Source organism: Neltuma alba, unplaced genomic scaffold (genome assembly GCF_004799145.2).
Source record: "Neltuma alba isolate B1F8T4 unplaced genomic scaffold, ASM479914v2 tig00013207_pilon, whole genome shotgun sequence".
In the NCBI taxonomy this organism is placed as follows: Eukaryota; Viridiplantae; Streptophyta; class Magnoliopsida; order Fabales; family Fabaceae; genus Neltuma; species Neltuma alba.
In genome coordinates this window covers 62,681-77,798 of record NW_021637512.1, presented here as the reverse complement: position 1 = coordinate 77,798, position 15,118 = coordinate 62,681, and the positions used below count along the sequence as shown (strand labels likewise).

General features: G+C 33.4%; 2 protein-coding genes across 2 annotated transcripts; both read right to left on the bottom strand.

Moving 5' to 3' along the window:
* Window positions 1-6,730: 6,730 nt before the first annotated feature.
* Window positions 6,731-7,354, bottom strand: LOC114735401 (uncharacterized). The gene has a single exon (XM_028923087.1). It carries the CDS (start codon window positions 7,339-7,341, stop codon window positions 6,742-6,744), a length of 600 nt encoding a protein of 199 aa, XP_028778920.1. The 5' UTR covers window positions 7,342-7,354; the 3' UTR covers window positions 6,731-6,741.
* A 5,920-nt stretch (window positions 7,355-13,274) lies between these two features.
* On the bottom strand, window positions 13,275-14,139 carry LOC114735400 (uncharacterized). The gene has a single exon (XM_028923085.1). The coding sequence runs from the start codon at window positions 14,071-14,073 to the stop codon at window positions 13,486-13,488; it is 588 nt and encodes a 195-aa protein (XP_028778918.1). The 5' UTR covers window positions 14,074-14,139; the 3' UTR covers window positions 13,275-13,485.
* Between the last annotated feature and the right edge of the window lie 979 nt (window positions 14,140-15,118).

Below are 15,118 nucleotides of genomic sequence, written 5' to 3'. Positions count from 1 at the left end.
TGTATCTCCCTTTTATCACGCCAAAAAAAGTGTGCGAGTGGAAGAATCTTCTTGATTGTTAAAATTAGAAAATTCATATGGTGGCTGCTTTAGTTAGCTTTAATATTTGCCATTATTAGTACTTCTATGTTATATCTTCATCCATATATATATATATATATGGATAAAATTCACCGTACGTTAAAAAGTTAAAAATTTTCTTTAACTTCCCGTATTTTTTAGAAGAAAGAGAGAAATTTTTAAGCGGTCAGCATACCCAATATTCAATAATTCACTGAATTAAATAATTAATATTTATAAACCATCTGTATTGGTGCCTTTGTCCTTAAGAACACGGCTATCGCACGCATGTTCAATTTAAATTGTTCTCTTTATATATTAAAAAGATATAGTATCATAAGTTATACTCCTCCGATCCTTAATATAAGACCCATTTAACTAATTTGATTAGATTAAGAAAGTTAGATAAGGTAGTTAATTATAAAAAATATGACACGTTTTTCCTAAAACACCATAATTATCTTTCTTAATACCCTCACTCCCTCTTCTACACTTGATTATGATTGAGGGAGTATCTATAGGGGTAATTTAGAGAAAATTGATAAATATGATAAATGGGTCTTATATTTAGGACCAAAACCAACTTACCAATTGGGTCCTATATTAAGGACAGGAGGAGTATATAATATATTGTACTATTTAGAAATTACTTCTCCAATCCTAAAGTAAAACACATCTTGATCCTAAATATTTGTCATCCATTTTATAGTGCATAATATAAATTATATTATAAAATAAGTTTTATAGGAAAAAAAAATATAAATTTTGTAATATTTCTTGAACTCGGTGTATTTCATGAGGCCTACACCTAGGCCTAGCTTTAATAAAGACGCGCGCGCAAAAAGGATGGTGAATTAGGAAAGGCTTGAGAAGTGTGTGGAAAATAGTGAAGTGGTGGGCTTAATTAGAAAAATCATATATATATATATATATATATATGCATGCTATACAGCTGCTTAGCATTAATATAATATATTTGCTATTATTAATTAGTCCTATACTCTATTATTTCTTCATCACCATACATATATTAATTCACCAATATACACGTATAACCTTCTTTGTTGATAAATTAGCTTTTAATTTGCGTTTGTGGAGAAGGAGTATATATATATTTTGGAGTCAAACGGAAGAAGAATATTCACTTTATAATGAGTAAATAACGTTAACGCGTAAGCCGTGTTTGTCTTTCCCCTTAAGAATGCCGCTCCCTCAGACGGGTTCCATTTAAATTGTTCTGTTTTGCAGGGAAAAAAACACTATGATATATATAATTTATATGTAATAAATTGCACTATTCATAAATTATAAACTCGTAAAATAAAGTAAGTTACTCCTCTCTCCTTAATATAAATTCTACTTAATTAATTTAGATAGATTAATAAAATAAAACAAATTAGTTAATTATAATAAATATGATATTATCTTTCTAAAATACTCCGAGTAATATTGAATTATATATTACTACATCCGATCCTTAATATAAGAGCTTATCTGACTTTTATTTTGGTCTTAAATATAATATTCCAATCCATTTTGTCTCTCATATTTATCTATTTTTTTAAGATAGTTTTTGTAATAATGGTAGTTTTAACCTAAGGATGAAAACAAGCCAGGCTAGGCTAGACCAGGCTTTGTCCTTAACAGGCCAAGCCTATTTAGTAATATGCTGGCTTGAGCTTAGCATGTGGCCTGTAATAGGCTTTTTTTTCCATCTGAGCCTGGCCTATATAAAAGTCTGGCTTAGCCTGAGTCTGTTAAAGAAACCTGTAATTTTAAAATTTTCAAAATGCATAGTAAAAAATACATAGACTAATAAAAATGTAAAATATACATACTATATAATAATTATTTTTTATTATTCATAAGTAATATTTTGAATCTTGATTACAGTGAATATTATTAAAAACAAGTTATAATCAAAATTTAAAATAAGACTAGATATAAGTACAAAATAAAAATTAAAAATAAGATAAAAACAAGCAAGGCTAGGCTTAACAGGCTTTCCAAAAAGCCTAGGCCTGGCCCATTAGGCCATTAGGCTAAACAGATCATCAAAGAGGCTTGAGTTTTTTTCTATTTTGAAACAGGTCAGGCCAAACCAAGCCAAATACAAGCCAGCTGGTTGTAGGCCCTTGTGACAAACTCAATTATTTTTATATATTTTGATATCTTTTATATGGGTTTTGTCAACTTAATTAGTCCCTTTTGACCTTAATTAATTGATTAATTGATTTAATATGTTTTATTTTGAATTATTATTTTATAGGGGCAAAATTGTCATATTTTGGTTTAATTGTGAGTAATTGGTTTTTTTTAGGACAATTAATGCTACCTTATTTTTAAATTTTGTTTGCAGGTTTTTAGAAGATTTAAAAATAAAAATAAAAAATATAAAAAAAAATATAATAATAAAAGGGGGAGCAAAACGCAACGTTTTGCCCCCCAACCTAATATCTAATAATTGAATCTTCTTCACGGGGGAGAGACGCAAGCGGCGGCAACAAAAAGAAAAACACGAGCTGAAAGAGGAGGCGAGCTGGGCGGCAGAAAGAAAATAACGAAACAGAACAAAACCGGAGAGCAAGCTGGGCGCGGCTGGAGAAAAACAAAAACAAGACGCCGAACGAAAACTCACACACACACAGACGGCGCGGGGACGAGCTGGGCGCGGGGAAGCTGAACACCAGAACACCAGCGAGCACGAGTCGACGGCGCCTGCGTTCTTCCATGGGATCCTGTAGCAAAATACTGATTGTGGCATTTCTTATGGCAACCCATGGCTAGAGCTTAATAATCCTCTAATTCAACAACAATGGCAGGAGCTTAGATCATCAATGGGGAGTTTTAGTTGCTTTAATTTCCTGTCTAATAATTGTTTAACAATTCCTAGGTCTTAAGATAGTTATTCTGATTATTAGAAAAATTTTGTATTGTTAAATCTGATTATCTATGGAGATTTTTGTGGCTGGATTACTGTTTAGCATTTGACATTGGGTTGCTTATAGCTTTGATTTCAATTATGATGTTGTGGTTATGACATTTATATTGATTTTGGAGTTAATATATTGTGATTTTCTAAGGTGGCTTAGAATTTTGGATCATATTGTCTCTTGCTAGCTTTAATTCTGATATTTTGGATTTAAGAGTTCTAACTAAGCATTGGTTTTTGGCATCCTTAATCCCATTTTACTATTCTGGTTGCAGTTAGTAAGCTGGGATTTTAGGAAAATATTTTGTGGCAACTCGAGGTGGCTCGGTTGTTGGATTAAAAGCTTAATTATAATTCTTAATTCATTGTTTTTAACTCCCACATCTTTTAGAGTGATGATTGCCTATATTGTTGAATTAGAGGATTGATTATCATCAGTGTTATTTGTGTGTCTCATTTTCATTCCTTTCATCTTCAGTTATTTCAATAATCTTTTATATAAAAGAAAATAACAAAAAAAAAGTATTTTAATTTCAATTTAATTCAAGGCATTTAGTTATCAATTTTTCAAACTCAAATCAAAAATCCTTTTTATAGTTTAGGTTACTTGCATTTATTTACTAGGATTTAATTTCGTTTTCGGCTCCTCAAAGTGAATACGACCCAGATCGTGCACTATATTGCATTAATTCGGTTAATTTTTGGAGTAACCCCAAAGCGACAATTAAGGGCAGTTCAACTTCACCTTGACAAGCCGCTTGGCTTATTTTCATTCCTATTTTAACTAATACACTTGATTAACAAGAATATTTTACAAAAAAAACAACACCTATTTATTACAAATAACAAACATAACTAATTTTTTTAATCTACTTAAATTAGTCAACTAGCTTTTATATTATAAGGATCGGAGGTAGTAATTTATAATTTATGTAAATTAATTAGTTTTAAAAAAAATAAATACTGTAAGAGAAAAAATTGATTAATGTTATCAAATATAATTGTTGATGATATATGGGAGGAGTCGTAAATTTGAATTGTCTGGATTTTACGTTTGTTTTTTATATATTAATTTTTATCTTAGATGAGGACAAACTCATTCAATAACCAGCCAGAAGAAGAAGTAAGGCAGACAAATTAAAGAATATTTTAATATGTTGATAGCTGTACCAATTGAGATGAAAATTTCACGAGAAGCACGACGAAATAAGAAAGAAAGAAAAAAGGCCAAAGAAGAATTCAAAAAAAAAAAAAAAACGCAGATGACAGAGCCCTCATTTTTCATAGTGTCATCAGTACCAAACCTTTACGAGTTTCTTTGCTGCTCCTCTTCACTCTGCACCATAAGTGAACGTTACGTTTATAATAATTAATAGTTACCTTTGGAGTAATTAATTAGTGCTACAACTTTAATTTACATGACATTCACAATTATTGTTGGCTCCAAATCAACGTGTTTTTTTAACCTTCATTTAAATCAGCTGGATCCAATATTAATTAATTGTCTTATAGTAGACCACCAAATCCACCTCTCTTTCACTGTTCTTTTTTTTCAGAACGTCCTAATTTTAACTGTTTTCTTAAATCACATGATTTAGTTACAGGCTCTTTAAAAAAAAGAAAAAACTAGAAGGAATACTACTTTTCATTAGTTAAACAATAATTAAACTGCAATTAATTAGTAGATCTTCTTAATCACTAAATGTGCTGTCAACATTAGTGGAATTTTTGTGCATTCATAAGCTGCAATTAGTACATCTAAATAATCACTAAATGTGTTGTCCTCGTAGTAAATCAGTATATGTATAATACAAAACTTCAAATGTCGCATATAGATTTGCGAGATTAATTCTTTTTAAACTTACCTGAAGGTAAAAAGTCCCTATAAATTATTTAGTTCCTTAGAGCCAGCGATCTGTTATAAATTCTTCGTAGAGTTAGAATTAAAAAAAAACAGAGCGCATATGTATACAGGCACACTAATGCATTTATGAATTCATATTTTTTTTTTTGATATTTGGGAAAATGAAAAATACGAATAACAAGAGAAAAGCAAACACCAACTATCCTATTCCCTCATGAGAGAGCAAGGTGAGCACAGAATCAGGTCCCAAAACTTGGAAACCTGGTCCGTCATTGAGGGCTCTCTTGGCAAGAGAATCTGCAAAGACATTGTCTTCTCTAGCGATGGAGCAGCATAGAACCTTCCAGTTCCTTTCAAGCATCGACTTGATCTCCATAACGATGTTCCATTCTTCGTGCATATCAGAAACATCCCCCAGGATTAACTCTAGCGCTTCTTGCGAGTCTGATCTAAGGATAACGTTCCGGTGACCTCCATCCCAGGCTCTTCTTAACCCAAGCAGGCAACCCCAAAGTTCTGCTGACAGAGAGTCACCCTCTTGGAGTCTCGAAGTGAAACCTTCTACAATCCGTCGCGTTCCATCCATCAGGATACCTCCACACGCAGCTTTATGAGATGTGTATGAATAAGCTCCATCCACTTCGACGATGAGGCTTGCAGGTGAGGCTTCTGTCACAGGAGCAAGTCTCATTCTTTGGTGGGTGTTTACACTAGTGGACTGCAACTTGTTAGCTGCATGGTTCATGCTACTAAGGATAGCCGAGGCATGCTCGTAGATTCTGTCAGTCTTCGCTGCATTATCGCCGTGAATTGCTTCATTTCTGTTCCTCCATAAGAGCCAGCACATAATCACAAACAATCCTTTCCAGTAACAATAGGCAAATCCAGCTTTGAAGGGAGCCGGAGAAAAAACAGTCTTGATAGGCGGGGCAGATGACCGAAGACCACAAATTTTTTACATGCTTGCAGTCTTGGAGGGCATGAAGAATATCCTCGGTGCCTTCATTGCATCTATCACAGGTATCATTAGCATGAAGATGGCGCTTGAGCTTATGTTCGTTTGTTATGAGCCGTTCATATGACATGAGCCAAGCAAAAGTTTTGCATCTTTGAGGAATTTTGAGCTTCCAAATGGTTGCCCAGTCCCCTAATCTGTTATTTTGTACAGGCGATAAGCTCTCATAGGCTGAGCGAACAGTGAAGGAACCACTTTTGTTCCATCTCCAGCAGGCACAATCAGTACCAAATCTGTTCTTAGTTATTTGAATTCCTTCCTTTACCTTCTTCCAGCTCTGTTTTATGCCACTCCAAGTATTAGACCCTATCTTCTTGAAGTTAATATTTGGAAGAAGATCATTGCCACATCCATATTTGGCTCTAATCACCTTTGCCCAAAGAGAATCACGGTCGTTGACTAGACCCCAGCCTAATTTCATCATAAAAGCCCGATTCTGCTGTTTATTAATATGCTTCATGCCAAGCCCTCCAAGAGACTTTTTATTGCACACTGTTTGCCAAGAAATATTGTGCATTTTATATAAATTTCATATTTCATATTGATGTTTTATATATCTCCCTTGTTGCAAAATAAAATGCTCTTGTTGGAAAAGAAAAAGAAGAGAGCTGAAGAGATTATATAAATTGTAGCCGAAATGTTCAGTCAGACCAGGAAGTTCTTTTTTTTTTCCCTTTATTTATTGAGTTTAAAACAATTAAAAGTACAAATATACGTCTGAAATAACAACTTTGAAAGAAAAATCCCCAACCCACAAAAGGTGAAAACTGAGGTTGGGATGATTATCAACAACATATATCCAAAATGGCTTTGATGTTATAATTTTATGGTTAATTAATCATAATTAATGTTGAACACATCCAAAGTTGCTCAGCCCTGCTGCTTCCTTAACTCCCTGAAGAACCTCTCTATGAACTGCTCCGCCGCCTTGTCAACCCGGTGGTCCCCGTCGTCGTTGCCGTCTTGCACTGGAAACGGAGAGTCCGTGACCATCACCGGCCTCGCCGTCTGGGTCGGGCCAGACCTAGGTAGTGCCGGCGACGCCTCCGCCACATCCTTGCATTTTTTGTCATCTATAATCTCCAACGCGACCTTAAGAGCATTGTTAACCACCACCGCGTCATCGTCCAGCGTTAGTGGTGCATGAGCGCAAGCAAGGAAGTGACGGGAAAAATGGCGTTTGGAGAAGAAGCTGTAGCTGGGACTGTTGCTGCAGCTGAACTCGTACTCGCTTGCGGTGGAGAACTGTAAATGGACGTCGTGGGATGCTGCGGAGCCGCCGTGGTGGCAGTGATGGTGGTGGGAGATGAGATTGGCGATGGCTTTCCCGGCGAGCTTGCCGGGGCGTTTGAGCATGAGGTTGAGGTCCATCAAGAGCTTTGGTTTTGTGAGGCCTTTCCGGAGCATGAAGAAGACGACGCGCACTATGCTCCACACTTTCTTTGATATTACCGGCAAATTGCTTTCCATTTCTCTGTATTATTGAATATATATATATATATATAGAGAGAGAGAGAGAGAGAGAGAGGCTGAGAGAGGAAGAGATGAACTGAAGAGGAGAGGGGAAGGGTACGTGTATATATAGGAGGCAGGAGGAGGCCTTTTTGTATACTCATAATCATCTACCCTTCCCTATTATAACCTCTGGTTGCATACACGTTCGGTGCTACCTTGTTTTTAAGAATTAGAGAGATTTCTGGTTCTGTAATTTCATGGGACAGAATAAATTAAGAATATATAATTTGAAGGTCTTTAACCTTTTCATTATTTGAACGAACGTGTTTTAATTAAACAGGTGTATGTCAAACGAGACTGAAAGCAATTCCATATATATCTCCCTTTTAGCACGCCAAAAAAGTAAAGCGCGAGCGAAAGAATCTTGATTGTTAAAATTAAAAAAAGAGTACTGAAGACTCACGAATTCACTGAATAAGTAATTAATATTTATAAAGAATTTGTTGTCTTTGTGCTTGAGAATGCAGCTCTCGCACACATGTTCAATTTGAATTTATCAAAAGAAAAAAAAAACTACTCCTCCGGTCCTTATTATAAGACCCAATTTGACTTTTTATTTGGTCCTAATTATAAGACCCAATCCATTTTGTCTCTTATATTTATGCATTTTTCCCAAGATAATCCTTCTAATAATGATAGTTTTAGCCAATATACTTAATTAGCAAGGATATTTTAGGAATGACAACACTTATTTATTATAAATAACCAACTTAACTTACTTCCTTAATCTCCTCAAATAAGTCAATTGGGTCTTATAATTAGGACCGGAGGAGTATAACATAACATTATATACAACAAATTGCACTGTGTATAAATGATAAATTATGCTATGTATCTCAAACTTCGAGCATTTCATGAGGCCCACACCTAGCTAGCTTTAATAAAGATGATGGTACCAAAAAAAAAGGATGATCAATTGGCAAAGCCTTAAGAGATTAATTAGTGATGGTGGTTGGACTCTGATTTTCGTCATGTGGAATTTGAAGGTTAACTGATTAACTTTGTTGAATGCTTTAGCGTTATTGATGACCACACAAGATTCACTCCCCTTCTTGGAAAATCATTGTCGCCTCATAATTACTAGCTCCTATTCTAAATATAAGATCTAATTTAGTTTATAGTGTAATTTATGCTGTAAATTAAATCTTATGTTTATGACTGGATGTAGTATTTATTAACTGATGTCATCTGTGTGTTGCATACAGTCTTCTAAATTATTTATAACTTATGAATAATACTACACTTTATTATTGTCTATGCTCTTTGATATAAAATCTAAATAACTAATTTAAAAAGATTAAACAATTAACCGATTGAATTATTTGTAGAAAAATGTATTATTTACGCTATTTAATCATGATTATTTGCATTGAAAGTACTATATATATATATATGATGAGAATCCTTTGCCATGTGTATTTAATATAGTTTGAGAAATTATAAATTTGAAAGATATGAATTGGAGTTTTATATTTGGCACTAAAGTGAATTCTCTAACTCTTATAATTAGATCGAAGGAAATATGAATTGGATTTATAAGTTTCGTTGCTGCTCCTTTTCACTGTGCATCATACAAGTTAGAAGGACTGGCAAGCATTTAGCATCCAAATTGAGTTTATAATAATAATTAATTATTAATTATTAATTAATTAGTGTTACAGCTTTAATTTCCCCACAAGAAATAAGTACCCAACATTCACAATTATTGTTGGCTCCCAAACAACATTTCTCTTTGAAAAAACTTTTACTCTTTAAATTTACATGAAAAGTTCTGAAGTTTCCTTGACTCTAATTTTTATTCTTTCATTTAAATCAGCTGGCTGGCTACAATTAATAATTCTTATATAGATCCCCAAATCCACCTTTCTCTTAAGACTGCTTTTCCCTAGCAACAATGAATTTCCATTAGTAACAACTGTTTACCACTAGTTAAACAATAATTAAACTGGCTACCACCCAGCTTTTGCAAGTAATCTGTGCACAACACCTAAACATACCTAGCATAAAATTAAATTAACACTAAGCGCTACTCAATTTCAATGCATCAGAAATTTTTTAAAATAAACTTTGATGAGATTTAATTAATGAACTTGTGGTCGGAATAACGTGATTCTTTCATCAACTTGATTTTAATTCCTCTTCGTGACAGCTAACTAACGAAGTTGATTTCATAGTCAAACACTGATCCAACCAATCCCAATAAGCCCGTTGAATTATTCATTCGTTACGACTGTAATAAATTAACGTCTTTCAAACTTGAACAGCTTAATCATGATTAATTAAAACAAATCCATTTTGGCCCTTTCCTCCTTCATCTGCAATATTTTTTTTCGAGGTATTACACACACACACACATGTAATGGTAGTTGGGAATGCGAATGTGAATGCGATCGCCTGTTTTCTTTGTAAGTGGATCTTCAATATTTGGGAGATTTTTGTTTGATAGTTACTTTAATTTGCAAGGAAGGAGTGGCCCTTATAAAGACTTGGAAAATTCATTAAAAAATTAAAATAGTAATAAAGCAAAAGCTAATGAGAGAAAAATATAGAAGGCTAAGCAAATGAGAAAGGCAACAACATTTTGAAGAGAGAGCAGCCAATGGTTTCTCTTTGAGATACGTTAGTGGAATCATATGGGGCCAAGTCAGTGCAAAATGCAAATAGTGGTCTGCTCTTGGCTGTGAAATCCAATTTATAATTAACTTTGAACCATAATACTATTTTAGCATTCATAAACCACAATTAATACACATAATTAGTCACTAAATCTGGTCATTGTGCGCATCCATACACGATATAAAACTTTTAGGATGTTATATTATTGATAAACTATAAATAGTATAGCTCAGCATTACACTTTGTACAAAGCAAGAGCTTTGTTGTCTAATTTCATATTTATGTGTATATAACTGACAATGGCCAGCTGTCCCAGTGACAACGTTTCTTGTCTTCTTTAACTGAGGTTTTCAATTCGAGTTAGATATTGATATGTTTGCGTAAGGTGTGTATTTACATTAATTGTTATAAAAAATAGTTAATTTGTCAATGCAGAGATTCAAAATCCTTTTCCATAAGAAAGTGTGCAGCACCTCTAAATGTAAATTTCTTGGTCAAAAAAATATAATTTTAAATTTTAAATAGTATTAAAATATAAAACTTATCAAGTCATTTATAATTTAAGAAGGATTTATTGTCAATTTTATATATTGCATCACAATATGCTGTACACCAACCCCCCAACTTCAAAAATTAATTATTCATGATGTAAACAATTAAATTTTTCGTGTATTCATAAACTCATATAAATTACATATGAGATACACAAAAAATATTATTAGTAAGAGATTTCTTATTTGGCAGTTTCAAGGTACAGAGGAAAAAAATAATTTGAAGTTCTTTAACTTTTAATTTGTTTGGCCATAATAAACTTTAACATTTCATCATTATTACATATACGTGCATAATGTTTTAAACAGGTATATACCAACTCAGATGGAAAGCAATTCCGTATCTCCCTTTATCACGAAAATGTAAGGAATCGAGTGAAGAATCTTGATTGCTAAAATTAGAAAAATCATGTGCTCAACAATAGGAGGTTTTTATAATAATTAAGGATTGCACTAAGCAATAAAACATATGAAAGGAATTCCTTGCCTTTCTCCTTAAGAAGGCAGCTCTGATTATTCTCACATATGTTCAAGCTGCCCTTATACTTGTTCTGTTTGTTTTTCAAGAAAAATAAAACAATAATATAATATAATCATCAAAGATAACAAAAAAACTTTTGAAATATAACACAAAATTCATATATAAGAAATAATATTCATAAATTATAAACAATAACAATAAACCCATCCGGTCCTAAATGTAAAACTTATTTTATAGTGTAATTTATACTACAAAGTGGTTTTTACATTTAGGATAGGGGGAATATTTAACAAGTTGGCATTTAGCTTACAGCAGGTGATAATTGTAATTGAGATGAATATTTCACGTGAAGCATGTGGAAATAAAAAGTCCCAATGATCGATTCAAAAGAAATAATGCAGTGCTTTCTTTTTTCAGAGTACCGAACCTTTAACCGAAACTTGCCACTTTTAAAATTTACATGGAAAGTTCTGAAACAATTAGATCCCCAAATCCATCTTTTTCTCACAGCTTTTGCTTAACAGTCTATTTTGTAAAATGACTACCATTCAACATTAGTTAAACAAAAATTAAACTACTAATTAATCTGCTTAACTTGCAAGTAAGTCTATGTACAATACACCCAAACTTCGCAAAACACCAACGTTAAACTAGTACTTGTCTTTCCCAGGCTAAAAACACACCTCTTTATGAGCTTTTGAGAAAATTGCATTTTGAGGGCTTGAGAAGATTTTCCAAACACACCATAAACTAGCTGATTAAGTTCATTAACTTTTTTCAAAATGTAAAAAAAAAAAAGTTCAGGTTCTATTAATATCAATGTCATGAGAATTGAATTGAACCAGCCGGTTCAACAAACTGGACCAGGCTGGTCCAATATCTGTTCGGTCTTAAAAGAAAATCGGAGGGCCAGAAAATCAGTTAAGAATCAATTAATAAACTCATCGCCGGTTAGACCAATCGAATTTATCATATTTTTAATTTTAATCCATATTGCTAAGCTACAATTTATACATGCAAACATATATATGTAAGTTTATATATGTATATGTGCTCAAATAAGCACTGAAAAAGGAAGAAAATGAACAACTATGCTTGGAATATGTATGCATGCATGCATTCTAAAATTACAAGTCATAAAATAAGTATGTACATTATAAATCTTAATATATTCAAATTAGTTAAGCAATTAGGAACCTGAGGACTATTTTTATGATTATATGTATGATCATTTCTTTTTGCCACACACACACAGATATATATATATATATATATATATATATATTGGTTTTCTTACCATCAATAGTACGCAGGGTCAAATAAAGTCATTGTTTCTGCAAATGATTGTCTCCTACAGAGTAAGGTTTCGTGACAACCAACCAAAGAAGTTGATTTTATAGCCAAACATTAATCCAACCAATCTGGGTAATAGTAAGTTCGTAAAATATACTTATTGAAAATGTGTTCAAACTTGAAGGGTTTAATTATGACAAATTAAAAATAGATTTGTTTTGACCCTTCCCACTTCGTCTACTAATTTGGTAAAATGTGAAACACCATCCCAAGCTCGCATTATAATACTATTATTTGTAAGTGGATCTTCATACATGGAGAGACTTTTGTCTGATAGCTAGCCAATTGCAATGAAAAAGTGGTGCTTGAAAAAGTCATAAAATTAAAATAAAGAAAGAACAGTAATAAAAGCAAAAACGGAGTAAAGCAGAGGCAAATGAGTGGGCAACAATAATTTTGAAGAGAGATCAGCCAATGGTTTCTCTGTGAGATGTTAGTGCCCAAGTTAGTGCAAATAGTGGTCCTCTTGCCTTTCAAATAACCAAAATACTATTTCAAGAAATTCTTTCTTTTTTCTGCGCATTGATAAAACGCAATTAATATAAACATATAGAAAATTATTCTTATTATCACTCAAATTAACCTCAGATGACTTGCTAGATTAATTCTGTTTAAACTTATTACAGGAGGGCAATATAGTTTCTGTAACATCAGAAGCTTAAAATACTAAGAACTAAAAGCTCATGTGTTCGTGTGCGTATCCTTTCCACTTATTTAGGCTCTATTATTCATGTGGTGTGACATAGGAATTAAAAAGAGTTGAATATTGAGTTCATATATAGAGTGAGCCAAAGAACTGACATTAACCACGAGAATGATTTTTTTTGTTTTGCAAAAAATAAACCTTACAGCCCATTATTATGTAACTATTAATTTATTGAAAATTCATATTTATATCGTAAAACATAACAATTGAAAGTACAAATGATATATGTCTGAAATAACAACTTCGAAACCAAAATCCCCAACCCACAAAAGGTGAAAACTGAGGTTGGGATGATTATCAACATCATATATCCAAATTGGCTTTGATGTGATAATTTTACGGTTAACTAATTATAATTAACGATTAACACAGAATAACACATCCAAAATTGCTCAGCCCTGCTGCTTCCTTAAATCCCTGAAGAACCTCTCTATGAACTTCTCCGCCGCCTTGTCAACCTGGTGGTCCCCGAAGTCGTTGCCGTCTTGCACCCGAAATGGAGAGTCTGTCACCCTCACCTGTCTCGCCACCGGGGTGCGACCAAACCCAGGAAGTGCCGGCGACGCCTCCACCCCATCCATACGTTTTTCGTCATCGACCATCTCCAACGCCGCCTTAAGCGCATTATTAACCGCCACCATATCATCGTCGTCCAGCGTGAGCGGCGCGTGAGCACAGGCGAAGAAGCGACGGGGATGACGTCTGGAGAAGAAGCCGTAGTTGGGAGTGTTGCTGCAGCTGAACTCGTACTCGCGTGCGGTGGAGAATCGCAAATGGGCGTCGTGGGAGGCGGCGGAGGTGCCATGGTGGTGGGAGATGAAGTTGGCGATGGCTTTTCCGGCCAGCTTGCCGGGGCGTTTGAGCATGAGGTTGAGTTCCATGAGGAGTTTTCCTTTGATGAAGCCTTTTCGGAGCATGAAGTAGAGGACGCGTACTGTGCTCCACACTCTCTTTGATATTGCAGGCAAATTGCTTTCCATTTCTCTGTGTACAGGTTTAGAGAGAGAGAGGGTATGGATGATTCTTGTGCAGAGAGAGAAAGTGTGACAGGGGAAGAGATGAATTGAAGAGGATAGCGGAAGGGCATGCGTATATATAATGCAGAAAAGGAGGCTTATTAGAAGGTGGGTGAAGAAAGAAAGCTTAGCGGTGTAGGTTTTGTTGTACCCTTCAACCTACCCTTCCTTTCAGCACAATAGCATGTGGGTTCATAAGTGTTTTCCAGCGGGCCAGTTTCGGTGCTCATGATAAGTAAACATAAACTGGCCCTCATGATAAGTAAACATAAACTTATTAGATCTGGTCCGTTCATATCTGATTTGAATGATCTAAATTTGATTTTTTTATTTTTTATTTAAAATAATTATTTAATATGTATAAAATTTAAAATAGGGATAATCTCTTAACTATTAGTCTTTTCAAAAGTATTTTTTTCTATTTAAAAATAATTAATTAAAAATTTTAAATCTAACCGTTCAAATAAGATATAGACGGTCCGGATATAATGGTACTCATCAAAGTAATGAGTACACCAAAACTGGTTCCATGTTGCTACCTTCAGTTAGTACCTTCTTTCAATTTAGTGCCATTATTAATTTAAAAATTTATAATGTTTTAAAATATTCATGTTGAGTGTAAAAAAACTCCCACTAAGAGGTAATTCCAATAAACATGATATAAAAAAACAGTTTAGAAAAGCCAACAAATACATATTTATTATAAATAACTAATTTAACTAAATTCACTTATTGTTTTTAAAAATATTGACTTAATTAATTTTTCTTAAATATTCACATTAGTTATATGTTCTTTCAATTAAACAGAAAGTTATAGTACCTCCAGTTCTTAATATAAGAACTAGTTTACTAATTTGAGTAAATTAAGAAAATAAGTTAAGTTAGTTATTTATAATAAATATGTATTGTTTTTTTAAAATATCCTTGCTAATTAAATGTATTGGCTAGAGCCACCATTATTACAAGAACTATCCTAGGAAAAATAGATAAATATGAGAAATAAAGTGGA